The 27,762-nt window shown below is 39.0% G+C and overlaps 2 protein-coding genes across 2 annotated transcripts; one reads left to right on the forward strand and one right to left on the reverse strand.

The window, feature by feature from the left end:
- Nucleotides 1–218: 218 nt before the first annotated feature.
- On the reverse strand, nt 219–18,950 carry eefsec (eukaryotic elongation factor, selenocysteine-tRNA-specific). The gene is made up of 7 exons (XM_028446769.1): nt 18,647–18,950; nt 15,495–15,702; nt 15,208–15,304; nt 13,583–13,747; nt 11,792–12,436; nt 8,177–8,333; nt 219–949 (listed from the first exon to the last, which is right to left on the reverse strand). Exons 1-7 carry the CDS (start codon nt 18,948–18,950, stop codon nt 774–776), a joined length of 1,752 nt encoding a protein of 583 aa, XP_028302570.1. The 3' UTR covers nt 219–773.
- Nucleotides 18,919–27,142, forward strand: ruvbl1 (RuvB-like AAA ATPase 1). Its single transcript, XM_028446770.1, has 11 exons — nt 18,919–19,800; nt 21,666–21,752; nt 21,851–21,983; nt 22,687–22,838; nt 23,915–24,004; nt 24,635–24,784; nt 25,635–25,698; nt 25,773–25,971; nt 26,044–26,146; nt 26,234–26,325; nt 26,838–27,142. Exons 1-11 carry the CDS (start codon nt 19,660–19,662, stop codon nt 26,995–26,997), a joined length of 1,371 nt encoding a protein of 456 aa, XP_028302571.1. The 5' UTR covers nt 18,919–19,659; the 3' UTR covers nt 26,998–27,142.
- The last annotated feature ends 620 nt before the right edge of the window (nt 27,143–27,762 follow it).

Below are 27,762 nucleotides of genomic sequence, written 5' to 3' on the forward strand. Positions count from 1 at the left end.
GTTCTAATGGCTACCAGGAAACAATTTAAGTAAAATGCATGTTTTGTTTTTTTAATGCAATGCACGAGTGTTGAAATGAAAACACACAAAAAAAGGACTATTTAAGCGTGCAAACCAATGATAAGGAACATTGAACCTGAAATGGGTCACTTCACCTCTTTCACTGTAAAAATCTCCACCGACGATAACAGATGAATCACCACTCAACACAGCAGTTGTGAGATTAAACCAGCTTTAATTGTTGTTCTGAGAAATACAACAAACTGTAATCACAGTGATCGACTTTAAAGTTTAGAGTTTTCCACAATTCTGGTAAGACTCCTGTCTGTGTAAAGCAAGAGCTGAGATTAGAGGAAAGTGTGAGATTCCTGTAAAGCTAAAAGGCTGCGCTGAATTAAGGAACACCCAGAGAATAATTGACTCAGACTTTATCAAAGTAGTAAAGAAAAACAAAATAACAGATTTTTGAGAAAAGAAGAAAAATCAAACGCAGCAGAAAGCTTCGAGCCGCTTTCATCCTTGTGATGGAGCAAACAGGATTAAGTCCAACTCCTTACGGGAAGATAAAACAATCACCGTTTCACATGCGCTCAGCGTTCCACAATCCCAGCATTCATGTAGACTGTCTCCATCAAAGGGAAAGACGGCAATGAGCGCTAACATAGCTTTGATGGACTTGCTGCTTTACCTCAGCTGCACTAAACCTCTGAAGCTGCGCTCATTCTACTGCCTGTGCTTTAACAAAGCTTCAGTCTCAGGTCGCCCTGCAAAGGTCACGACTGAACCATCTTTTTATGGGGATCAAACACGTATCGTTTGAAATGTAGATGGATGCTAACAGCCTGAGCTTCAGCTCTAGGCTCATCTTCGGTCCCGGCAACACCCTTGGCTCCAGACTTGGCCTTTTTCTTGGAGGACAACAGCTGCTTGGTTTCTTGGCTAAGACCATCTGAAGAAGATACAAACAGTGATGAATTAAAACCATAAGCAACCCATCACATGAACACACTTTAGATAATCAGTCTAAAGCTGAATTGCAAAACTGTTGGAACATGGTGGAACACATAACATCCCTTTAAAAGTGAAATGTCAATATTTTGTAGATTTCAGTTAACCAGAATTCACAAATCATGTTCTTGCGCATGAGATGTGCTCTTTGCATTTCCGCTGTCATAGAAAGTCTATGGAGAGACGTCATTTCAATCTCACCTTTTAGGGCTTAGTTAGTTTGAGTCAGCCACTTCCTTGGACAGTAACACGTTATTCTTAAGAAGAATAGGAACATTATGGTGGACAGTTTTGAGAAGATCTGAGGCACACAGAGGGACTGTAAAAAGCCTTTATTCCAAGAGGGCTCCAGAATCAGTCTTTATCGGGGCAGTGATTACGGTGGACAGATTTGGGCGTTGGCATTTATCAGAAAACGGGAAATGGGACTTTAAAAATGTTGGTGGCCAAAGCATTTAGATGCAACATGTCATGCATGTAACTACAGATCCATGCATGCCTTCCTGCTGAACAAGGAAGATACCTTAAAACTGGTAAGTCTACATAACCACATAAAACCAGTTGGAGTTACATGAACGGTGCACTTCCTTGAGTAATCAATATGTCACAGTTCGTCAAACATGTCGACCTCCACAAGAGTGCATTTAAGGTACTTGTTGCATATGCAGCTTCTAAATTGCCTCTCATTCACACTGGTAAATAGTCATTTTAAAGGAGACATTTCATGCATTTAAGTCCTTCCTTTTTTACATATAAATCATACAGTTGTGGTCTATATAAAGCGGAACTGCAATGCTTGGGTCTGAATTCCTCATTATTATAGCTCCACAGGCCCCTTTTCTACCCCTTTTCTGATGTGCTTCTGAGAGCAACTTGTTTTGGTGCGGTCTCTTTAAACGCAAATGAGACACTTCATACCCCGCCCCCTCTCCAGGTTGCAGAGGTGACACTCGGTTCAACTCCACCCTGTTCGGCCATTTTTGTAGTTTGATAGAAGAGATACGATTATGTAGCGGCGCAGAAACTTTTTATTTTTTTCTGCGCCCCCCCCCCCCCCATGGACTGTGTAATTAAAATTGGAGGGATTAGTAGGGCAGCCAGAGGTGGGAGTGCCGCCCCCGCGCCACTACTTAGTAGCGCAGGCGGCGGCCCCCTCCACCCCCAGCCCCACCATCCAGCCCCCCAAGGGTTGGGTATGTGAGTGTGGTGCAACAAGTGGGTGAGCCAGACCAGCTGGGAGTGAGTGATGTGAAGTGTCCATGTAGGAGGCCTGTCTGGTAGGAGCCCGGCCCGTCCGCACGGCTGGCCACCGGAGAGGGCAGACGGCGCAGACGGGCACACGGCACCGCGGGCCCCAGAGACGCGCCGAGCAGCACAACCGGAGACCCCCCGCGGCACCCCCCCGAACCGCGGCGGCCATACGGAGCACGGCGGGACCCCCCCCCCCCCCCCCCCCCCCCCCCCCCCAGGCGGAGCCAGGCACCAGCCACATCCCCCAGCAGTCCAGGAGATAACCCCCGCCGCCAGCCGGCCCAGAGAGGACGCCACCAACCACCCAAGCAGGGCCACCCCGCCAGCCACGGACCGATAGGTAGGCGAACCCATGCTCCCCCAGCCAGGCACCGCAACCCCACATCAATGTCGCCAGCAGAGCCCCCCCCACCCACGGAGACCACCCCCAATCACCCCCGCGCCGACATGAGACACCCCACTTTTCTGTACTTCTAAACACTCTAAGAAGACAACAAAATGCATTTAAGGGCTAAAAAAGTAGATTTAGCATGATATGTCCCCTTTAAATAAATCTTTCAGTTAAGCTGCCTGTCTTCGTCATAAATACTCAGGTCGTGGAGGAGGCTCTGCAGTTCTCCGCAATGATTTCATTATGAACCATCATGTGCAGTATTTAGTGATATTTGCATTTCATTTTAAAGCACATGTCAAACTCAAGGCCCGGGGGCCAAATCCGGCCCTTTATTTCATGGGAATTATTTATTGAAATTAATTTTAAATCCCTATCATATCCAAACATAAACATTGGCATCCATGCAACATAATACACTTTAAAAAATGAGAACATTTTAACAGTTTTATTTGGAAGTAGAACTTTACAATTATTCAAGTGGAGTTTCAATGAAACTCTACAATATTTGCAGCGGTTGGCAGTTTCCCCATGCTTGTATAATACAATGGAAGTCATTTTTAATCTTAAATTGTTGAAATAAACCTAATTTTTCCAAAATCCTGCTCAATTCTCAAATTATTTGACTAAAATTCCCCAAATTAAAGAACTATAGTCACTAACTGTTACCTATTGCTCAGATATTGTAGGTGTAATGTCGAAATTGTTCGATTATCTACCTCTGTGGCCCTCTTGAGATCAAACTTATCCATATTTGGCACTTGAACTAACATGAGTTTGACACCCGTTTTAAAGTATTTACATGCAAAAACAAAAGAAACCCCTGCAGTTAATACACTTATCCTGGCAAGTAGTCCCTGAAGTACTCACACTCAATGTCATTCCTCAATCTAAGTGACACAAATTTGTTGTCTTTAGTTTTGTGTAAAAATAAAATCACAAGTCCGATTTTTTTTGTACCAGCCTTCTTGTCTGACTTTGCCTCTGGATCAGGACAATTGTACATGTTGTGGCTTTCATTGGTTTACACCCATCGAGTGTGATCTCACGTACATTGGCGCCAGCATTCTTCTTATCATTACGCCACTGTGACGGTTGTTATGGTTGCAGAGAGGCCAGATATTTTCTCTGTCTTATCTATGATCAGCTGAAAAAGTGTGTTTGCCACCACAAAACACGTTCAACTCAAAAATAACTTGGGTATGTGGACCTGACGATGAAGGCGGTTTTATAATCTTGGGTCAGAAGTCAGCCAGGATTCTTTTGTATTTGTCTGAGCATCTATTCATGACAAATAAGGTTTAAACTGCACAAGGAATATCACTGATAAGAATAAAAGTGAATGCATGTATGTATGAAAGGCCTACAGAATAATATGAAAAGCCTCAATTTAGTTTTAGGTTTGCGTATATGAATTCAATAGTTTAGTAATAAGGAGGGTGTGGTCTGTTCCACAGCTCCTGTAGCATTTTCTCATTCAAAACCAAATAATAAAGCAAGCAAAATGATAGCCGTGTGGAAAGTGCCAAGAGTCATTATTAAAAACTGCCAAGTCACTGTGATTTTATTAATGCTGCCCTAGGAAGCCTAGCTTCAGATGCTGCACAACTCTGAAACTGAAACTACATTACTGTCACACACACATTATACAAAGATTACAGTGATCATCATTTACATCTAGTCAAAATGAAGCTAGGAAAGAGGAAATGGAATAAAACTTTCCCATAATTCCAAGCAAATTCATGACAGTCATATTATTATGTTAGCTTGTTTTGTATTTGAAACATTTGATAGATTTTCACATTTATGTGATTAGTCTGCTGTACATGTTGCAGCGTTCAAGGTTTTTCTTCTTCTTTCTTCTCGATTTCTTATAGAACTCAAGAAGAAAGAGAAACTGTTGACTATATTTTTATGACACTTTTCAGGTTTCTTAAATAACACTCAACATGCACTATATGGAAAAAGGCATCTGCCCACACTTTGTTTTTAAAGGTAGGGTTTGGGCCCCTTATATCCAGTTAAGCACAATGTTAAAGCTTTTTGGACAATGTTATGCTTTCAACTTTGTAGGGACAGTTTATTAAAAGCCTTTGTTCATTTTGTTTGTTTAATTATCCCTGACCTGGACTCTATCCAGCACCTTTGGGAAAAACTGGAAAGGAGGTTGCGAGGCAGGCCTTCTTGTCCAATATCAGTGCCTGAACCCATGGATCCTCTAAAGCAGTGTTCCTCAACCTTTTTAGTGCCACAGACCACTTTTAGACCATAGTTTTCCGCAGACCAGAGAGTGTATGGCGCTGCTTCAACCCGCTCTCGGTGCACGCAAGTGTGCGTCTGTGAGCATGTGTGTGTGTTTGATGTAGGGTTGAACGATTTTGGAAAACATTCTAATTGCAATTTTTTTCCCCAATATTGCGATTTAATATACGATTATTTTTTCAAGTGCCTCTTGTCATGTATTTTTCAATGAACATAAGCAATAAATCTGTTTCATAATAAACCATTTCAGATGTATTTAAACTTTAAATAAATATAAAATATAAATTTTAAAGCACAGATTACAACAATAAAGCAAACAAATCTGTGGCTTTACCTCTTCAACATATCTAACTAACTTCACGTTTCATGAAACATGTAAACATGTGGACTGCACTTCTTAAACATTCTCTGAACTTAACAGAACAGTACAAGACAAGACAAGAAAAACAAAAAAAATTTGCAGCCTATGCGATTAGAAAATCACGTTTTATGATATTGCGATATCGCAAATGCAATTAATCTTTCAGCCCTAGTTCAATATGTGCTTGCGTCACACTCATCACAGTCAGAATGTGTGTATGTAAAGCATCCAGCCCATTTGAGGTGTGTCACATCAAGTGCAGGATTAATGATGAAGATTAAATCAGAGGTAGGATTTATTTTTTATTTTTTTAGCTCAAACACCCAGAAATTAGATACACATATTTTTCATTTAAACTTTATTCTTTCATTGTAGACAAAACCAAATGGTTGATAGCTCAGTAGCTGGGAAACACTGCTCCTCAAACCGAACGGACACAGTTTCCTTCAAAAGCACTCCAACATCTCATACAAAGCCTTCAAAGAAGAGTAGGAGCTGCAGAAGAACAAACTCATATTAAATCGTATGGATTTAAGATGCATGACTGTTGGTCAAACTGTCATTTATCCTTAAAGTGTGACATCATGACAGATAAAAAAATATATATCTTTTTGACTTTATTATTGATCATTATTATTACTTAATCATAACTGTTCTAAAATATGTGATTGCACATTTTACATTCTTTCCACGAGTTTTCAAGAATAGTCACAAAATTTTGAGAACCCCTGCTTTAGTCCATGTAGTGTTATTGTTTTAGATGCATGGCAGTCTGTGAGATGTAAAAATAGATTTTGTTTTGAAAAATGATAAATCACCCACATCACAACATGATGGAAAGCATCGGTAAAGAAAACACCATGAAAATCTACCTTTACCTGTTGAGATATTGTCCTTTCAGGCCAGCTAATGCTCATGCATGAACATACGTGTGCTCGTGTTTCAGAGCCTGTTGAGTTTGCAGAAGGGAGGCAGTAAAGAGGAGGATGTTGAAGAGGTTCTCTTACAACATGTTTTTGTTTTCTCTTCCCTCCCGGTGTGGATTCGTGGGTTTTGAGCAACAGAAGGTAAAATAAACATTGATCAGACTTCCACCGGAACACAGCCGATCCCCGGAGGAATCCCGGGAATGTGGTCCGGGATGTAAGGCCTACCGCTGCTACCACATCCTGAAAAACTGTCTGCATAGCCCCCAAAATCATAGACAGGCAGCCTTCTGGATGTGTATTGATTAGGAAGGAGACTTTTTTTTCATGTCTAACAAAACAAAGTGCTGTATCTGGACCAAATGTAAAAATAGAGTTTTCTTTGTGTCCAAAAATAAAGCTTTTCAAATGGATGTTGGGAACGAACTGTGTTACATGCAAAGCTATGAGAACATGTTATACTGTTAGGAGGAAAAATTCAAAACTGAGTCATTGTATTTAACAGATGCGGTAAATACTCCAGCAAGAAACCAGCATTTTTAAAATGGCAATATCAAAAAATGTCACCACCTCTCATTGTTTGCAGTTATGTGTGGTTTCCACTGTGTTCATACTTGAGTCGAAGTGCAGCAGAGTTTAGTTGAGGACGCATGGAGAGCCAATACCAACAGGTTTATGTTTCAGGATAAATTAGGGTGACCAGACATCCCAATTTACCCGGGTCAGTCCCAGTTTTTCAGAGTTACGTCCCGTGTTCCCCCAAACCATTGATTTGTCCAAGTTTTTCACAACCTCAGTCCCGTTTGTCCAGTTCATTAAGAAATGGATTGATGCTGCTGACAGAAAAGACCCTGAAAGCAACGGCGCATGTCGCTTAAAAACGTGATCTCTGTGGACTGTGAGCTGTCCATCACAGCAGTTGCCATAGTAGCGCTTGGAATATAGACCAGTTAAAAAACTTGATGGCTTTGGCAATATTACTTGTTCGCTTCCTCTCATGCTTTCTCCTTCAACATGTCGTTGATTATTCACAACACATTTATGGTAACTTGAAATGTTGCTTTTTTTTTCTTTTTTTTTTACTGATGGTCAGTTTGGCCACTTTAAATTTGGTTCAGTTGTTGCAATAATACATTTCATCCAAAAGGAAGAAATAAGAAATGTAATTTATGTGACCTTTTTTCATTAGCATATGAAAGTAGTTTCTTTTGAAAATCTGTCATCTTCTTTGGTTAATGTACTGTCCCTGTTGGTCACCCTAGGATAAATAGCTCCATTTGGAAATTGCCTCATTTGTTTCGCTCAGTTCAAACATTAGAATTAGGGCTGAAATAAAACGATTATATTTTAAAATGACTAATCTAGCGATAATTTTTTCGATGCATCGATTAATCTAACAATTAATTTTTCCAGTTCCATTCAATTTTATTCCATTATGGATTATCTCCCCATTACTAAAAGTAGTTTATACATGTTAAAAAACATGAATTACTTAACAATGCAATATATGTTTATTGCTCTTCAACTCAAAATTCCAAAATAAAGTTCAAGTAAGAATATAAAAGTACAAAATAATGCATTCAGAGTCAGAGGTAGCATTCAATAAAAAATAAAAAAAAAGGCAGTGTCTGTCATGGTGTCCTTCCTCAACCAACAAAATTTAAGATTGATGTTGAAAACACATAGGCCAAGCTTACTGAAAAAAGTGCATCGTTTAATTCTTCATTCACATGAAAATAACAACAACTTAGTAACAACAAGTAATACTCGGCCACTCACATTTTTCTTTAAACTCGGAGGGGCCACTCAGGTTAGTTATTCTCCAGTGTCGCCATCTTTGTTTTGGTCGGACGACGCATCGGCACACATATTTTGCGTCGACGTATTTTTTGCGTCAACGTCATTGATTGCGTCAACGTCATTGATTGCGTCAACGCGTTGTCCCAGCCCGAATTAGAAAGAAAAACAACTTCTTACCTGGAATACGAATCTTGAACTTCCCGCTCTGCCCGAAGCCGCCCTCGATCACGCCGATCTCACCGGTCGATAGCTTGACCTTCAACCCCACAAACAGCTGCAGGTTGGTCTCCTTCTTGAACAAGCTGCGGCCGATTACAGTATAATCATCAGTCACCTGAGGACAGAAGGGTGAAAAATTGCCTCATGAGTAGCATCCTTATTGTCGAACACAATGAAATCTCTGTTAAAAGGCCACGTTCTTTTTCTTACTGCCATCGTGATCATTTAGGGGAGAGGAGCTGATCGACTATCCTGTGCCACCATCAATCCTACTGTTCAGCTTCGGCCACGCTCTTTGAAACTCCTCGCCTGGATGTCTTGCGCTATGCCTTTGCATTTGTTAGTAATTCCTGCTTATCGTCTATCACTGAGACCATCTAAGCCTTCGCCGATTTGAAAACAGGAGGAGAGCAGCACTTTGTCTCCATCTCAGCCACAAGCTCTTTCTCAATCTTCTTTCAAACTTCCATTCATTGCTGAACATTTGACCCGAGCTTCCCTCAAGCGTGACTGATGCGTTTAGAAAAACCATCGGCTCTACACGTCTGACAGGCAGTATGGATAGTGACTGGATGGGCTTGTCATAACTCAACAATGCCAGTAATGTGTTCTTTTACAGTACGGGACAAAAAAAAAAAGCTTTAAACATAAAACTTAACAGCAACAGTCTGGGGAAGAGACTGACGAATGACAATGTCACATGACCATCGTCTGACCTCGACGTGTCGACATCCTGAGGTGCTGAAGCAGGAAGCTAGTTCACAAAGTTGACCCTCGACCTGAATGTGACCCCGACATGAAGATCCTCGCAGACAGATGTAACTACGATACACGGCATGGCGTGAGCCAACACTTTACAAGAGCTAAGAATGCAAGGGGCATTTTTAAGATAGTGATTCTGACGTCAGGTTTAGGTAATGAGAAAGATGGAAACCAGACTAAAAACATCTAAGAGGCGCAGGTAGGAAGTCACAACAAAACTTGGTACAACATTGCACGGCTCATTTGGTTTGAATGGCTGTCGTATCCTTTAACCCAGTGGTTCTCAAGCTTTTTTGGCTTGGTATTATTCTCTCTCGGTGTGTGTGTTTTTAGTTGTTTCTTATGTCATTTTGTATGTTTTCTGTTATTTTCCTGTATTTTGGAGTGATCTTGTGTATTTTTCTCTCATTTTGTGTGACTGTCATTTTGTGTGTTGGTAATGGTAAGTATCTTTCTCTCTTAGTGTGTGTGTTTTTTGTGCCATTTTGTTGTTGTTTGTCTGTTTTTTTTATTATTTAGTATATTTCTCTCTTATTTTGTGTGATTTTGTTGTCATTTTGTGAGTTGTTGGTAATACTCAGTGTGATTATCATTTTTAACTAAAAATAATCATATTTTCAATGCTTTCATTTGTTAATTTTCCTCTCGCTCTCTCTCAAGTACCCCCTTTAGTGCCATCGCGTACCCCCGTTTGAGAAACACTGCTCTAACCTTTCTACAAATTGTGTAAATTTGAGAAACCACTGAAACACAGTGGATTACACATGTGATCTGTGGGTTTACAGAAAACACTCAATCCCACAAAAGATCTTCGCACCTCGTGGGAAACAAAAACTACAAAGAGTGCAGATTAAGGCCGACCTGCAGCTATGATGTGGGTATTCCTGTGCCACTCAGGTGTGTCCAAACAGCGCCAGCCTCTGACAGCCAGACAGGACTCGTGGCGTCAGACAGCCGCCCACACACACCTCTGTCGCAGCACATGCTAAGGCATGCGTACCCATCCATGTCTCACACGCTGCTCACCCAGGGCTGCACATGCATGCTTGTTTGTGAGTATGTGTGTGTTTATGCATACACAATAGGGGCTCTGTCTGAAAGGTACGCTCCAGTGCTACCAGCAATGAGAAACATCCAAAGAACCAAAACCTGAAGAAGAACGTACAAGGTAATCACAAGGTCAAATGGCCATGGCAATGCTGCAGCTTTGAAACCAGTTAAAGCAGTGATTATCAGCTGGTTCTCCATTAAACAGGTAATGGATGAAATTTGGTATTTTTATAATAATCGGTATCAGCCGTTTTTTTACCGATAGCCGAGTAAACAAGTTTATTTATACAGTTGTCTCTCTCGACCTAAAGTCACCACGCTGTGTTGTAGGGGTGTTGAAAGAAATCGATTCGGCAATATATCGCGATATTACTTTGCGCGATCCTCAGATCGATTCAAAATGCATCCATATCAAAATTTTTCTTTATTTTTTTTAATGTATTTATTTATTTTACCTTTATTTAACCAGGAAAGTCTTTTCCACTGCAGGAGACATTGTAACTACACAAAGAACTGTGCTGAAACCTGGGCATGTTGACCAGCTTGTGTTTTTTCAATAAAATCTAAAAAAAAAAAAAGTACTAACTTTCTGCATTTATTTGTTGTTCTAGGCATATACCTCAGTTATGTTGCACTAAAGTCAAAGTTGGTTTAAAAACCACAGGCAGATTGTATGTTATTTTTTTATTTTAAGTTGTTTGCACAGGACATGTTAAAGCCAATGTTTTGAGTGTAAAATATGCCAATAAAATATATTTCATACATCATGTTCTGATGAAGGTGTACACATTTACAGATCAGTTGTTTCTTAAGTCATATATTAAAAACAAAAACGTTATAATGGCCTTAAACTTTAATATTGGGATATACTGTATTGTATGACCTACGTGTCGGGATACAAATCGTATCGCCAGATGCCAGGCAATACACATCCCTACAGTGTAACAATGTCCCACCAACTATTATTCTCACTACTGCACAGTGCTGTTCAGTTTTTACTTTGATTTTTTTCATTGATTTATTTCAGTGAATATTAAGAGCTCTCTACATTTTTTCGTTTTATATAATAAAATGAATTGCTTAAACCTTTACAACCAGGATTTGTGTCAGAGTTTAAGTTTGTTTGTTTTTTTAATTAGTGTACAAAGACAAACAAACAATATACTATATTCAGTCTAATCCAAATTCATTAATTATAAAGCAAAATGTGCTCAATCTCATGAGATTTGGTAGGATTTGAGTTTGTTTTGTTTCTAAAACAAAACAAAAAATACAATTATTTACAGCATTTAACTTATTTAATGGTTATTAGTAGGGGTGGGAGATGATGTGTTCACAAAATTGATGGGATATGATATTTTATAAAGGGAAAAAGGCAAAAAATATATATACTATTTTAATTATTCATGTATTTATTTAATATTATTATTCATTTAAAATGTATTGGACTTTAAACTTTGACTTTTCATTTTTAAAGTGCAAAAAGCTAAAACACCACTGCCACACTGACAATTCATGCCAGTCTGTAACTCGAACCAACATCACATTTTGATGCATGCCTCTATGTAAAATCAAAAAGAGAAAATCTACAAGATCTGATTACACAGTTTTAATGAATTGTGATAGTAATTTAAATGTATTATCTAAGTGCATTCATTTAACTGATTATTGTAATTTTGTTATCTTGTTATCAAGGAATGATGATGGGTCCCAAAGCCGAGTATGTGCATTGAAGCACAGTTAAAGCAAGTGTGAACTCACCCTCTCCACCTGTCCTTCCTTCTGTTTGGTTTTGTAGATGCGAAGTTGAGGCAGGGCAGTCTCAGCGTAGCTTTTATCCTCCAAACCATGAAGCAAACGACCTTGGAAGGCCAAACGACACGCGTTGGCATGGATATCTGTGTCGAGCTTGGAGCCGATTACCAGACAGTGTAAAGGACATGTGACTGGTCGCTCAAACTCCAATAATGCCCATTGCTGTGGGTCAGGTCTTAACGTGTCCTCTCCTTGCCTCGCAGCGTACTCATCCTGGTAGAAGTACTCCTGATCAAAGGTGAAGGGTGCATCCAGTGAGCACGGCTCTGTTGGTGTAGGCTTGGTATCCGATGGGCCCTCTGAAGGACCCACAGGTGGCAGACCGAAGTAGGTCACCCTTGCCATCACGGTCTCGTGACCCACTGTGATGTGGAACTTGGCTCTAGTGGCGAGGGACCCCTTAAAGTAGCCGATCTTCCTCACAGAAATGATGGCAGCAAAGAGTGTGCGTAGGGAGCCTGGAGTGCACACCACGCCGCGCTCCAGCAGCTTGGGGTCAAACTGTGTCACGCACACACCAACACGGTCCCCCTGCATGGCTCCGACCACCGGCTTTCGAAACATCTGCACAGACTTTATCTTCTTGGTGACCTGAAACAAAAACATCCAACCAACTTTAACAAAATGAAGAGTTTTGGCATCAGTTTAGCAAAAATACTGCAAACTTCTCAGGTGAGGTCGATGAAAGGGATTCCTTCTTATAATCGCCAATTAGCAGATAAAGATTTATTAACAAAATCTGCATCAGAAATGTCAATGAAAAGCATATCATCCTGAGTGAGAGCGGTCCAGCACAGTTTAGATCTGATATGAAGGCTGAAATGCTACAACTCAAAGCGTGAATATCACCGTCTCCATAAAAGAGGATTCATAGATTTAATCTTAGATAAAAATCTTTTGCAATCTTACAAAACTATTGAAAGTCCCAAATCCTCAAACAATACAGAGGTTCTCAACTGGCGGGTTGGGACTCCAAAGTGCATCGTGGAGCAGTTTTCAGTGAGTTGTGGGCATTTGTCAGGGCACAAAAAAAGCAAAATAACATGCTTTTATTTTGAAAAGGATTGATTTATGCAGCAGGGTACTGAATTTGTACAATTAAAAATGTGTACATGATTGTCCTACCACACAACTTTCCTATATTTACCCCTCATTAATCAAATTATTGATAATTAATTATATTTAAAAAGTATAATTTCTAAAAAAAAATTTTATCCTTTGAGACACTTTTTCCCCTAACTAAGATGCATTTGTTTTGTTTTCATTAAGAATTAGGCAAATGATTACTGCAGCATCATTACCTGTTTCTGATTTTGTTTTGTTTTTTTTTTATTTCTAATGTCCAAGTCGGAATTTTAAAATCTGCTCATTAAAGTAAAAAAAAAAAATGTTTTTTATTTTCATTTATTAAAACACTTAGTCAACCTGAGTTTGGTTGATTTGTTGTTTTATTTTTCCTTGATGTCCATCAGCTGATAAAATCCTCCTCACCAGCCAGACAAACAGAGGAAACATGCTGCCACCTAGAGGTCACTGAGATAACTACAACAACAGCTCCTGAGCCTGGACTTAAAGTTTGCATCTGCTGTGAATTACTTTATCTCCTGTTTGTGGCCCTCACACCCTGTGTCTCCTCATCCACACCCAACACTAAGTCGACCCCAGACTAAGTTCAAAACTTCCTTGAACACATTGGCACCACGATAGAATATCACATGCACAGTTGGTGAATTGTACCTTTAGTGCTGGTATTTCCACGGTGTCGTTGAGGCTCAGCGATCCCTGCAGAATGGTGCCCGTCATGACTGTTCCCTGCCCGCGGATGGAGAAGCAATGATCCACTGCCATCAGAAGGTCTCCAGCCGGGTCTCTTTGAGGGAGGTAAGTCTGCTTCTTCAACAGCTGCATGACAAAAACAAAAACTATCACACAAATGAAATAACCAAAACTTCACCCACACGAAACACCTTTTCCACTTCAACCATAGCTTCTGACAGCCTGACTGCTGCTTAGTGCTTAACTCGCTGTGTGTCCTTATAATCATGGAAAGCGCAAAACACCTCAGCTTTAAGGATTCATATAAGGTTACATTTTGAATTCATTTGAATTAGGGCTGGGTGATATGGGCAATATGGCTCAAAATTCTCATTTCGATATTTTTTCTCAAAATAATATGATATAAATTTTGATATTTTTAACTCAATAAAGTCTTATCAGAAAGAAAAACCTGAGTTATATTTGCTGATCCTATATGAGACAGTATGTGTGAGTGAGTTCTGTAGTGTGGCTTGTTTAGGGGAAAGTCTGGGTTAGAATGCACTCAGAAATCCACTTAACTGTGATTTTCATGCTGTTCTGAGAAGTAGCGAAAGCAGTGAATCCTGAAACAAGTATTTAAATATACTGTAAATTAAGCTACAGTATAGGAATATATCAATATAGGTGATATTGTAATTTTAAATATCGCCAAAATTGAAAACTCAATACATCTTGAATCTCGATATATATATTGCCCAGGCCTAATTTGAAATAACATTTCCCTGTCAATAATCCATTAAAGACACAAATGGAGATATTTCAGCTGCTCTATCTTACAGTATACAGAGACTATCCCAGAGAGAACCCTTACTAAGTAATTATATTCAATCATTCATCACACACATATTTAAAGGTCCAGTATCATGCTATTTTTCACCCTTCTCCATTTGTTCAGGGAACCTTAACAACATAGTATTTGAGGTTTATTTTTCCAAACTCGCCTGTTTTCTGGAGTTTTAGCCTCAGAATGCAGGGAACACATTTAGTGTATGTAGCTTTACATATACAGTATACAAGTCAGTAAGTGTGTGTGAGTGTTGAGTGTTGTATCCTGTCCAATCACAGCAACGATCTGACTACAGTCACTACCACTCTATGGACGGGTGCCGTGACACAGACTGTAACCGGACTAAATGATGGTCAGTTATAGACTCAACACTCACACGCGTGTGCACACCTGCTCGCCTGGACGCTTAACAATTTTTTCTAAGTGTTTACCTGTCACGTAGACGGTGCTACATAGTGAAGGTCACCTGATCGCTATAGCATCACTCACGCCACACCTGCGTCTACGTGTGACAGAATTTATGTTTGTTAGGTGCACATCCAGGTGTGGGGTAGGTGTGCATACGCTTTAATATGTGTGCACATTAAAGCATCTGCAGACGTGTTAACACGTCACGTCTGCATGTGTGTTTGCAGACGTGACTTGTGCATTGTGCCCGTGTACCCAGTCTAAGTCTATGGGAAATGTAGATCAGACATGCAGACGTGCAGGCGCAGGGTACGCTTTCATTTACGCGTAGTGTGTCTGTGTACTTTACCTCTATTAGCTGTGGCACTCCCTGTGGCTCCTCTGTGCCAGGAGCCTCGGGGCCTCCAGGCTTTGCTGCCACAGCAATCACCGGACAATCCTTAAACCTGAACCCCAGAAAACAGTCCCACTGGAATGACTTCATACTTTCATAATGAAGTGCTGATTAACTCCAACTCAACACTAAAACTTGAAAAAAAGTGGAAGTGACAGAAAGCCGTGAAGAGAGGCACAAACTTAGAAGCACTCGTTCACACGTCGTCCTATTAAATATTACAGGCAATATTCAGGGCAGACCTCGTGTTCTCCAGTGTTTTGTGGAGCCTCTTCGTCATCTTCTCAATGGCACTTTGTCTTTTGTTTGGTGGCAGCAGGTCAACCTTGTTCAGGACGACCACCATGCGAGGGCAGGTGAGTTCTCCAATCAGCAAACACTCTGCAGTCTGAGTCTGCACCCCTTTCACCACGTCCACCACCAACATCATCAGGTCAATAATCTGGGCACCTGGAGAGGAATAACAACAGCTAAACAAGCAGGAAGCAGAACTGTGAACTGATAATAGTAACGCAAACAGGACTGAATGCAGATGATAAACTCCCCAAAAAAAGTATATTAGCAGCGTGAGGAGAGAATTCAGATGAGAGCAAAATGCTAGAGGGTTGAAACCAGAGCCACCAGGGCTCACTTGGTTGTCATTCCTTTCGCTCATTTCTGTTCCTGTCTTTGGCAGACTCTTTTTCCTGTGCTCCCCTCTTCTAGCTCCTTCTATTTGGCTCCCTCTCTTTCCTGTGCTCTCCCCACTTGGGACAGAAAAGGAAGTTTGATACGCACTCAGTTTTCTTTCTCCCTAATCCACAGCATGTGCCACCAGGTCGGATTTACTGCGTTAGTTTGTCAAAACCACGACAACCGAGGTTTGTAAAGAAATCTAGTGTTTGTACAATGACCTGGTTTGATCATTAAATATCCCCCCCCCCACACACACACTTCTTACAAATTCCATGTCTCACCTGATTTGAATAATAAAGCCTTTAATTTAACACTCTTTCTCCACTTAAATCACATCATTCAAACAAAATGATGAACATTGTGTAAATCCAGAGGTAAAAGTAACAGATTACAAGTACTCACGTTACTGTAATTGAGTTGCTTTTATGGGTACTTGTACTTTTTTGAGTATATTTCTAAATCAGTCATTTTAATTGCACTTATGTATGTTTTAAAAGAAGTAAAGTAATCTGTTACATTTCTACACCCAACCATTATACCGAGTAAATTAAATTATATATTTTTTGTTTTGAAATGATCAACAGACATGGTGAAACTACAAAAAATAAAATAAAAAATGACCAGACGACAATCAAATGCATCACATCATAGCCAACCAGCCAGATTAAACGTAATGCAGCGTGCCAAAACAGCATTGAATGCTGGTTATTTTCTCACTTCATAAATGTAGCGATACTTAGAGCCTGAGAATTCTTTTTATTTATTTTGAATTGAATTCATTGGTTATTTTATTTTTTTATAAGAATTGTACATTTTGACAAACCTTTTATTTTACACAGATGCCTTTGTGGGAAATAAATTAAGTTCCAATTGAGCAAGATTTGGTCTCTTCCTTTTAAAGTTTATACATGAGATCTTTACTGTATGCAAGGGAACCGTGGGAAAATTTATTACCAAAAATAAACATGGGGGGTGAAAGTAACTATACTAACTTTTACTTTGAGCACTATTTAATTGAGCTACTTTTTACTTTTACTTGAGTATTTTATGTGCTACTTACTTGTACTTGAGTACTATTTCGATCAAGTAACAGTACTCCTACTTGAGTAAGATATATCAGTACTCTTTATACCTCTGGATAAATCTAAATATCACAACATTTATATACCTGAGCACCCCCTGCTGGATAGCATCATCACAATAATTGTAACAAATGTCTCACACAGTCATAAGACACACACAAAAATAAAACAGAATATAAACGAAAATGATTTACTAGTAGTGAGGCTTTTTGAGGGCAAACCACAGTTGCAGTAGATGGTTCATTAGATATTTTTGACATTTTATTAAAGTCAAACTTTCTATACTTTAATTTTCTACACTTAATTACTGTATAGGCTTGAGGTTGATTCTATATTTATCTGTGGTGATTTTAATGCCCGTATTTCTGATTTGAGAGACTATATTGACACGGATGATATTTCTCTCAGAGTTGCTCTAGATTTTACTCTGAATAAATGTGGTGAAGCTTTTGTTGAGTTCCAAAAATACTCTAAATGCTACGTCCACAACGGGAGATTTGCTCCCCACACAGATAATTTTACATCTGTATTAGTTAGGGGTGTCCAGATCCAATATCAATATCGGTATGATATCAGCCTGAAAATGAATATCGGATTCAAATTTCCCATTTTTTTTTATTTTAAATTCATTTTTTATCTATTTTATTCTGTTGTAGAATACTGTAGATATTATGATGAAGGTTAAAATGTATGTAACCAATTGGTTAATAATAAATGGGTCAGTTTTTCTCATACCTACTGTTCTCTGTTTGAGAAACATCACTTGATCAAGCTTTTTCTAACAATCTACACTACAAAATAAGTCATTATTATTTTTTATTAAAGAAAAAAAAAGTAACAAAAGTATGTATGATTCATGCTGATATCGGAGCAATATCGGTAGCAGCCAATACGCAAGGCTGCAATATCGGTATCATATCGGAAATAAAAACGTTGTATCGGGACATCCCTAGTATCAGTGAGAGGAAAAGCACTGGTAGATTATATTGTGATGTCACATTTTACTAATATCAGTCCCTCCAGGATTTCGCGATGTTGCAATCGCAACTATTAACGCAAAAATCAAGCAAACTCAGCGAAATCAGTGCGGCATTGCAATTTTTCCAAAAGCCCGCAACTGTCCCGCAACTTCGCTGAAAAAAAGCGCTTTTAGCGCTTTAGAGTAGCCATTATAGGAAAAAATAAAGAACATAAAAACCATTTATTTGGATGAATGAATATACAGTACAACAACAAAAAAGTTATAATAATAACAGCATGTGCAATGGAGAGGTAGAAGCCAATAGGCTTACAAATGAAAGGCTGATATAATAGGATAAGGATATAATATAATAGTCTTATCCTATTGAGGACATAATAGGATAAGGATATTTGATCAGGCAACCGTGTGGGCAGCTGCAGCCAACGCTTGACTGACGGAAGGACCCCAACAATTATGTCATGAGTGTATCAATTGTCTTTCATAATCAATGTGCCATATAAAAAAAGTATATCAGGCTCAAATATCGGCTTTAGATATCGGCCATCGGCTAAATTTCTTTTAAAAAATCGATATCTGCCGATATTTCAGGCCAATAGAGTGATTTTTAAATGAAATCAAATAACACAATCACATGGAAGTTGTTCTTACTGTTTACCTCCAATGATGGTCCTGATCAGTGATGCGTGTCCCGGACAGTCCACCAGGGTGAATTGCAGGCTGTCATATTGTAGCTTGCCCCCACAGTCCCGGAGGTGATCCGGCAGGTCCACGGTGAAGGAAGAGAAGCCCAGATCCAGAGTGATCCCCCTCTCTCTGGACTGCGGGTTCTTGTCGAAGGCAGCCGTGGAGGCGGTGCTGCTCAGAGCCCGGGCCAGAGACGTCTTACCGCTGTCCACATGTCCGAGGACCCCGACGTTAAAGTTTAACGTGTTAGTGCGGCCGTCGGCAGATTCCGACATTTTTCTGATCAATCTGATCAAAGATTAACACCCGGTGTAAAGGTCCACACCTGGAGCTGGACCTAACTCAGTCCGTCAACAAACAATACAGAAATTAACAAAGATCTGATTTAAATACTTTTTTTTTTTTTATGATAAACTACAAAACACAATAGCTCAACTTAACTGACAAAGTTGACAGAGCTGCGGAGCGTGGTTTCAATAATGTCTTCCCCAGGTGAACATGAGCTGAAGCGGAACCTTCGACACTTAACTAAAACAAATGTGAAAACAAAGTTTATATATATATCTCTGTAAACCGCACGGGACGCACTACAAACTAATTATTACGTAATAAAAAAACAAACTCAGAGTTAAGTGCGAAATCACAGAGTGCAATTACGAACACAGCCACACAAAATTATTCTTCGTCGTTTTGTTTTTTGGCGAGTGGCACATAAATTGACACATAATTGGCCAATGGGAGTTAAGAAAATATTTACACTATCCAATAGATTTTCAAAACAGCGCAGAGAGGCGTTACCTTTGGTATCACTTCCGGGTCTTTCCCCTAGTAACCCGCATGGAAACCAATTTCCCTGTGTTTTGAGTTTCGGCGCCGATTGCTGCGCGTGGAGCAACAGACTGGGGCACGAGAACCGCTCTTATTTGTCTTGTATTGCGTCTCGTATATGTTTTAAGTAGTACAGTGTCACGGAATAGCACAGCTATGAAAATTGAGGAGGTAAAAAGCACTACCAAAACCCAACGGATCGCCTCTCACAGTCATGTTAAAGGACTCGGGCTAGATGAGGCCGGTTACGCTAAGCAGAGTGCATGTGGCCTGGTGGGCCAGGAGGCTGCTAGAGAGGTAAGTCTACCTCTACCACACTGCGACCACATTTTATACTTGTACTCAATTAAAAACTGGTTTTATTTCCCACAAAGGTGGCTTAATTTAGCAGTCAGCTGAATGCTATCACTGCTAACACCGTTAGCACGGTGGTGTCGCTGTTTCATCCGGTTGTCAGGGCCAACAATTCTATGAATTCAAATCAAAACTATACAAAGTTACAGGGTCGCAAACATTATAACAATATAACTTAATCATAACCATGTTTGTCTTTTTGAATAGTATGTTATGGTTTAATTTATTCAGACAACTGTTACTACGGAAATCCACTTTGATCGAAACATGTCAAGTGATCAAAGTGTATTTCCTCAGAAACAGTTGTCTGAATAAATTAAACCATAACATTCTAAGGAATTAGAACTTTGTGACTTCAAATTTACCTTATATTTCAACATTCAACTTGGAAAAAATAAGTAAATTAAAAAAAGTTATTTCATTATTAGTGATGGCAGTTTTTAGGTCGTTTGGTTTGCAGTAAAAATAACAATTTATTTAGTTTTTGAGTTGACATACATTTGTCTGAGCTTTTTAAAAAAAAAAAAAAAGAAAGAAAAATAATAAATGTTATTCATAATCAGAAATGTGGCTGATACATTTAGATTATCAAGAAGAAATGCCAAATCCTTCTTATATAGAAAGGAGGCAATTTACACTACTTTCACTGGACCCAAGTACACAATACTGGTAATATTAAACTTTATATGAGAATATTGGCTTTCAATAATACTTTTTTTAACAAGTTGAATCTGCAATTGATCAGCACATCCAGTTTACCTTTAAGGAATACTCAACCAAAATTACAAAGAAAGTTCAACTGAAACACTATATTAATAGTTTAGTCTTTCTATTATATTACTATAATTAATATTATTAGCAGCCTTTACTTGTCAGAATGAGAGGTGATTTAAAAAAAAAAAAACATTTAAATGCACGCTTGTGGAGATCGACATGTTTAACAAACTGACGTAGTTATTACTCAAGGAAGTGCTCCATTTATTATTATTATTATTATTATTATTATTTCACATAACTTCAACAGGTTTTATGAGACTAGTTTAAAGGCAATATGCAAGTCAGATGAATTTATTTATATATATTTATTTATCATGTTTCCCCCTGCGACCCTAAAAAGGAGCATGCGAGTTGGAAAATGGATGGGTTATATTTCTGTATTTTCTCATTTTAGTAATTGTCCATGTATTTGCAGGTTCAGATCTGTTGTCCAAGAGAAGGAAGTGCATGAAAATGTAAATTTAGAAAAATCTGCTCATAAATGTAACTCTGTATTATTTGAGACTAAATATTTTCACTGTACTTGAACAAAAGCCACATTCAAAGCATTTGAGAACAATGTGTCACTGCTGTCATTAGGGATAATTTTTAAAAAAATGGCTAATCGATAAATCATAATTTATTATTGATGATAATGAATCGATTCCTACATTTCCAAAGATCCATTATTTACATATTTCAAATTTTAACGCAAACCACGTGAATCCTGCTTATTTGGATATTTCCATTACACTACTATACAATATTGAACGGGCTGTGAGGTGTTACTTAAAAGACAAGTTGTGTCATGAACAGGCTGACTAATGGTTAATGGAAGATCAATAATTAGCAATAATAATTGAGAATCTGAATAAATAATCGGTTCGTAATCAAATAAGACTTTAATAATCGGATACACATTGAAAATGGGCTGATTTACCATGCTGAGCTGTCATCAAGATGTTTGTTTATCAAAATGTCTAATATTTTGTATTGAGACTATTTCTGTACAATTTTTTTCTTTAAAAATTAATGCATTTCTGTATTTTCAGGCTTGTGGCATTATTGTTGAGCTGATCCGATCCAAAAAGATGGCAGGAAGAGCAATTTTACTGGCAGGCCCACCTGGAACTGGGAAGGTATCAACCCAGTGCTTTGTTCTCATGACACAGTGATAACTGATTGTGGCTACTACTGGTAATATTTACATTTTTAATTTGTAATTTTTTACCTTCAGACCGCCCTCGCTCTGGCTGTAGCACAGGAGCTGGGAAACAAGGTGCCTTTCTGCCCCATGGTGGGCAGTGAAGTTTATTCAGCTGAGATTAAAAAAACAGAAGTTCTGATGGAGAATTTCAGACGAGCCATTGGTGAGTGTGATTTAAATTGTAGATGCTGAGAAGTAGTTTAGCTGTATGTGCTGTGTTAGTTTCATAAAGTTGAATCCTTTTTAATAATCCTTTGTTTCTGCACCGTGACTGTAGCGTTTATGAGCAGTCAGTGTTGTATTCTGCTTACACTGACCTGTATTTAACCCGTGTGGAGAAACAGAAACAGAACAGGAGATATAAAGATGAGCTTTGATGAGAGACTGGTTGAAGAGGTCCCAAAGTAGAATTAGTAAGAATTTCTCTTTTGTAAAGCAAGCAACAAGAGCAGCTCCTCCTCGTCGTCAGTGAAGGACGCCATGATTGAAAATGTAAACGCCGCGCAAAGGATTGTGGGGAAAGAATTCTGGGAAATGTAGGATTTTAAGGGAATTTACCAAGAAACCACTATGTGATGTTCCGCTCCAAGTCCGCTCTAGTATATGAGGTCGGAGGAGTGCGGACAATCCGCCCGAGTATGTTAGAGCCTTAACATGGTTCCCCAATTTTCCATTAAATTACAATTGAGAATTTTTATAGAATTTTCATGGCAATTACAAAGTCAATTATCTAAACTCAATGACAATTGAATTGTGATTACAACAGCAACCGATTTTTTAAAATTTTGATTATGCAATAATTGTAATTAATTATCAATTACACGATAACAATTATAATTGACCCTAACCCTGCTGCCCACATTCAGGTCTGCGCATCAAAGAAACAAAAGAGGTATATGAAGGAGAGGTGACTGAGTTGACTCCCTGTGAGACTGAAAACCCGATGGGTGGCTATGGAAAGACCATCAGCCACGTCGTCATTGGCCTGAAAACCGGCAAAGGCACAAAGCAGCTGAAGGTGAGACCAAGAGCATCAATCAGGTTCTGTCCTCTTTCACATACCTGGTTTTAACAAACCTCTGTGAGGCTGTACGTTTAGTGCAGCCCAATCAAATATTACTTAAGAGACAACTGTACTCTTAAGTGAAATAAATCCTTATCTTACTAGGGCTGAACAATTTTGGAAAATAATCTAATTGAGACTACACAAAAGCCTGTTTTAGTGTTGTAATAAAGTTAATATTTAAATGAACATATTCATTGAGATATATAAATATAAAATGCACACAAGTATTTCATATTATTTATCAAATTATATCCTTAATTCCAACCATCAGCTAACATCCAAGCTAACCTGACTTTTTTTGAACGGCTTGGTCCAAAAACTTACACTCATAGACAAAGTTTCCCCAATTCCGTTTCAGGGTGAACTGCGTCATGTCCATGTGAATTTGAACTAAAGTACCAACAGCTAAACGTGTCTTTGTACCAGTGCCTTTCTGCCTGTTCTGGATTTGAATGCAGTCATAATAATCTGAAGCTCTTGTTTTTCACAACACATTAAAAACACTCTTCAGATGAAGCTCTGCATTCATTTTTAGTCACAGGATGACATGATCACTATTCAAACCGTAACAATTGGACGTATTTGTCCGTTTGCTACACTTGCTAGACATTTAGTCCCCTGTTTTTCAGTGAGAAATAGGATATAAATGTGTGCTATTACCCAAAACATACAATGGATATATTTCTGTGTTTTATCAGGGCAAGATTTTAAATAAAGAGGAGGGTGGGGGATGGTTCATATTGCTTTTTCTATTTTAAAACATGAATTCTGTGTTTTTCACCACTTCACTTTCTCAACGTTGGGTGTAAGCTACATACTCACAAGTATTGCTGTGTATGGAAAAAATCATATCATAGAGAAAGTTAAACAAACATTGGTTTTGCGTTTAAACCAGTTTACCACCAGCACTAACAGACTCACTTTGAGCATAAATGATTGTTTGGGTTTGTTTTTATCTTATAGGAAGGCTTATATTTAAAGAAAGAACAGTTTAAAATATGTGTGAGCCTAAACTGTTGTGTCTGTAGCTCGACCCCAGTATCTATGAGAGTCTTCAGAAGGAGCGAGTGGAAGTGGGAGACGTCATCTATATTGAAGCAAACAGTGGAGCAGTCAAGGTAAACACATTTATTCACACACTTGTTAAAAAGTAAAATGCAATGGATTCAAAATAGAAATGTAAGGAATTTATTGGTTGTTGGTAAAATTCCTCAACTCACAATGGCAGTTGTTTCCAGAGCTGCATGTGTTTGTCCTCTGTAGTCATTCATGGTGTCATGTTTTCATCTCTCATCTCTGCATGAAAGCTCCACTTCTTCTCTTCTGCTCTTTCTGGAATGAAAATCCCCTCATTCCTGCATCTCTTCGTGCTCCCTCTATCTCTCCATCTGAGTCTTTTCCAACAGCAGGGCTTGTGCCCCGTGTTGACAGGCAGCGATGATGGTTCCTTTAATCAGCTCAGGTGGGCCAGCGTAATTCAGAGGGCAGAGCACGAGCGCTCGCTGATACATTTGTTGCTGTTGAAAGCAGACTCATGACTCGCCTTCTTGGACTTCTTCATCCGTCAGCTGCGCCGTCGCCTCTCGGTGATGAACTGGCACGAGGTTCAATCATCCACCTGCTGGGCTTCCTCTCCACCTGCTGTCTTTACCGCTCCGCTCTGCTGGAGCTCTGGCAGCTGCTCAGTCCTGTCAGAAAGCACCGAGTTGTTCTTTAATCACTACATTTTCTGTTGGTCTGTTTCACAGAGGCAGGGTCGCTGTGATACCTTTGCCACAGAGTTTGACCTTGAGGCGGAGGAGTACGTGCCGCTGCCTAAAGGAGACGTGCACAAAAAGAAGGAGATTGTGCAAGATGTGACGCTGCATGACCTGGATATAGCAAATGCTCGACCGCAGGTACACGACTGCCAAATATACACAATGATTAACAATGTATATCCTCTCAGAGTTTGTATTTGATATATGAAAATGCATGTTTGTGTTAACAATGTGTACTGTATATATATTTTTTGAAGTTGTTGGGACAGTGTAATTGCTTTCATCATCAAAGGAATTTATATTTTTCTATATCATTTGATTGATTCTAGTAAAGCATTGGTTCCCAAACCTTTCACAGTCCCGTACCCCTTCAGACTTTGATCCTGAAGCCATGTACCTCCTACACCTGCATACCTAAAAACATAATAATGTCATATACAATGTAGCCCTACAGTGAAATTTGTCTCTATTCCTCAACAGAATCGGTAAAATTTAGTGTATGATTAAAAAAAAAAAAAAGAACTTCTTATTCAGAATTATCACTCAATTTGTTTATTTATTTGGCCTACGCAAAGTCTTGTTCTATATTTTGTTTTCATGTTTGTCACCACCGGGGTTGACTTACAGAGACTAATATATAATTTGTGGCAATGCATGGAGGCTCCTGACTACTGGTTAATTTATATTTTAGTTTCCAATGCTATCACGCTGTTTAAAAAAAAAAAAAAAAAAAATCCATGTACTCCAATGAAAATTTGCGTACGTTACTTTGGGAATCAAGGTAGTAAAGCACTCGGTATTAAATTTTAGTGTGTTGTTTTTGGTAACACACTAATACAAGAGTGTCTATATTAAAATGACACACAGTAGGTTGTCATAGTTTTGTTTTTGTCACGTTGTTTTGTGGCGGATGAAAATGGCAAATCATAGTTAAATACATGTAGCAAAGTAACATGGACATTCTTTGTGTGTATGTGTGTTCTCCTAGGGAGGACAGGACATTCTGTCTATGATGGGGCAGCTGATGAAGCCTAAAAAGACGGAAATCACAGGTAATGTGAACTGAATCCTCACACCACAGGCTGTCCATTCTGGTCTGTGACGGAGGGTTGTTTCATCTCTTCAGATAAGCTGCGTGCTGAAATAAACAAAGTAGTGAACCGGTACATTGACCAGGGTGTGGCTGAGCTGGTTCCTGGTGTTCTCTTTGTGGACGAGGTGCACATGCTGGACATCGAATGTTTCACTTACCTCCACAGAGCGCTGGAGAGCAGCATCGCCCCCATCGTGGTGTTTGCTTCCAACAGAGGCAACTGTCTGATCAGGTAAAGCAGGAAATGAGAGGGTGTCGCTCTTTAACGTGCACATGTGAACTTATTTACTTTGCTGTTTTTCAGGGGCACAGAAGACATCAGCTCACCACACGGGATTCCTCGGGATTTGCTGGACAGGGTGATGATAATCCGCACCATGATGTACACGCCGCAAGAGATGAAGCAGGTACGCTCAACTACAGGACTGACAGATTCAGCTGGTCAGTGTTTGATTGAGTTGCACACATCATATTAACAAGGCCTCATTTTCTAGATCATCAAGCTCCGCGCTCAAACTGAAGGGATCAGCATCAGTGAGGAGGCTCTGTCCCACCTGGCAGAGATTGGCACAAAGACCACCCTCAGGTACAGACATGCACGAAACCTCTGCTTAATTTTGGATTACTTTGTAATCCTTGCACATGATCCTGCTTTAATGTTAAGTGTTTGTTTGAAAATGAAAAATTACCAGCATCAACATTACTGAAAGAAATAAAGGTCCAAATCTTTTGCTCGTGGCCAAATTTGTGCAGCTTCAAATCATTTTTGAACCAACAGAAGATAAGCATCACATGAACAATGGTTCAAGGCAATATAAAAGCAATAACTTTGTGATCATCTATTTTTAATAGTATTGTAAAGAATTTGTATGAAACCTTCTGCATTAAAATTGGTTATTTTTAGTTTTCTAACAAAAAATAAATGAATTGATTTCAATTCTGAAAAATTTTTTTAAAGGGTCAAAAAAGTGTTTTTTTTTTTTTTTTAATGAAAAGAAATACAGCAGACGTTGCAGAGGATTTATAATATTTGACATGACATCAAATAAATTTGTGTTCGTGGATTTAAGAACTTGACTCCTTTCTCTTTCCTCTCAGATATGCTGTGCAGCTGTTAACACCAGGCAGCCTGCTAGGTCGCGTTCAGGGAAAAGAGGCGGTGGAGCGAGAGCAGGTGGAGGAAATCAACGAACTCTTCTATGACGCCAAGTCTTCAGCAAAAATCCTCCAAGACCAGCATCACAAATATATGAAATGAAACTCCTCATAAAGTTCTGTAACACCCTGTTGAGTATTTCCTAATATTATTTCTAATTGTGGCTTTGCTGTGCTGTCCATGCTGTGCGGACAGACATTCTCAGTTTGTGTGTAAACTTTTAAAATAAAAATACAATTTCAATTCATTTCCATTCTTTTTTTAATGACTTGTGACCAGGGATGCCAGGGTGAAATTGGTCAAGGGGTCAAATTTATTTAAGTGAGTCTTTAGAGGGTTGAATTACACTTTCAGCCTGAAAGACCAAACACTGACTCAGAACATGGATATGCTGTTTGAAATCATTCATAAAGGCCTACACATCAAAAATAAATTACATTTTCACCACAATAGCCTCACAATGAGGCCTACAATTACATATCAGCCTAAAGCAAGTGACCCTCTAAAAATGTAACATTGTCCTATTCATGCAAGTAGTCTACATTTGTAAATTAGAAACAAAATACATTTTATATAAATAACAAGTGTAAACTGTAAATTACTCTGATAATATTTATTGAAGACTTGAACATGAAAACATGCCAATGCATAATTAGGCTAATTAAAAGTAGGCCTAAACCAGTCACAGAAAGTAAGTGCCAGAATAAAGTAATCCAACAATAGACCAAGTGACTAAATATCCCGTAGGAATTAGTAAAACAAAAAGGTTCTTGAAAAAATAGCCAAATATGACTTATCTTAAAACATTGCAATGGCTCAATAACTGATGGCACATTAACTTTGCCAGTCATCACCAGTAAACTCCAC

This window comes from Gouania willdenowi, chromosome 5, assembly GCF_900634775.1.
Source record: "Gouania willdenowi chromosome 5, fGouWil2.1, whole genome shotgun sequence".
Taxonomy (NCBI): Eukaryota; Metazoa; Chordata; class Actinopteri; order Blenniiformes; family Gobiesocidae; genus Gouania; species Gouania willdenowi.

Coding starts and splice junctions, on each gene's coding strand:
- eefsec (XM_028446769.1), bottom strand. CDS start 18,950: ATGTCGGAATCTGCCGACGGCCGCACTAACACGTTAAACTTTAACGTC. Junction 13,748..15,207: donor GAGTGCCACAGCTAATAGAG/GTAAAGTACACA, acceptor TTTGTCATGCAG/CTGTTGAAGAAGCAGACTTA. Junction 12,437..13,582: donor TGGAAATACCAGCACTAAAG/GTACAATTCACC, acceptor TTTTTGTTTCAG/GTCACCAAGAAGATAAAGTC.
- ruvbl1 (XM_028446770.1), top strand. CDS start 19,660: ATGAAAATTGAGGAGGTAAAAAGCACTACCAAAACCCAACGGATCGCC. Junction 19,801..21,665: donor GCCAGGAGGCTGCTAGAGAG/GTAAGTCTACCT, acceptor CTGTATTTTCAG/GCTTGTGGCATTATTGTTGA. Junction 25,699..25,772: donor TAAAAAGACGGAAATCACAG/GTAATGTGAACT, acceptor TCATCTCTTCAG/ATAAGCTGCGTGCTGAAATA.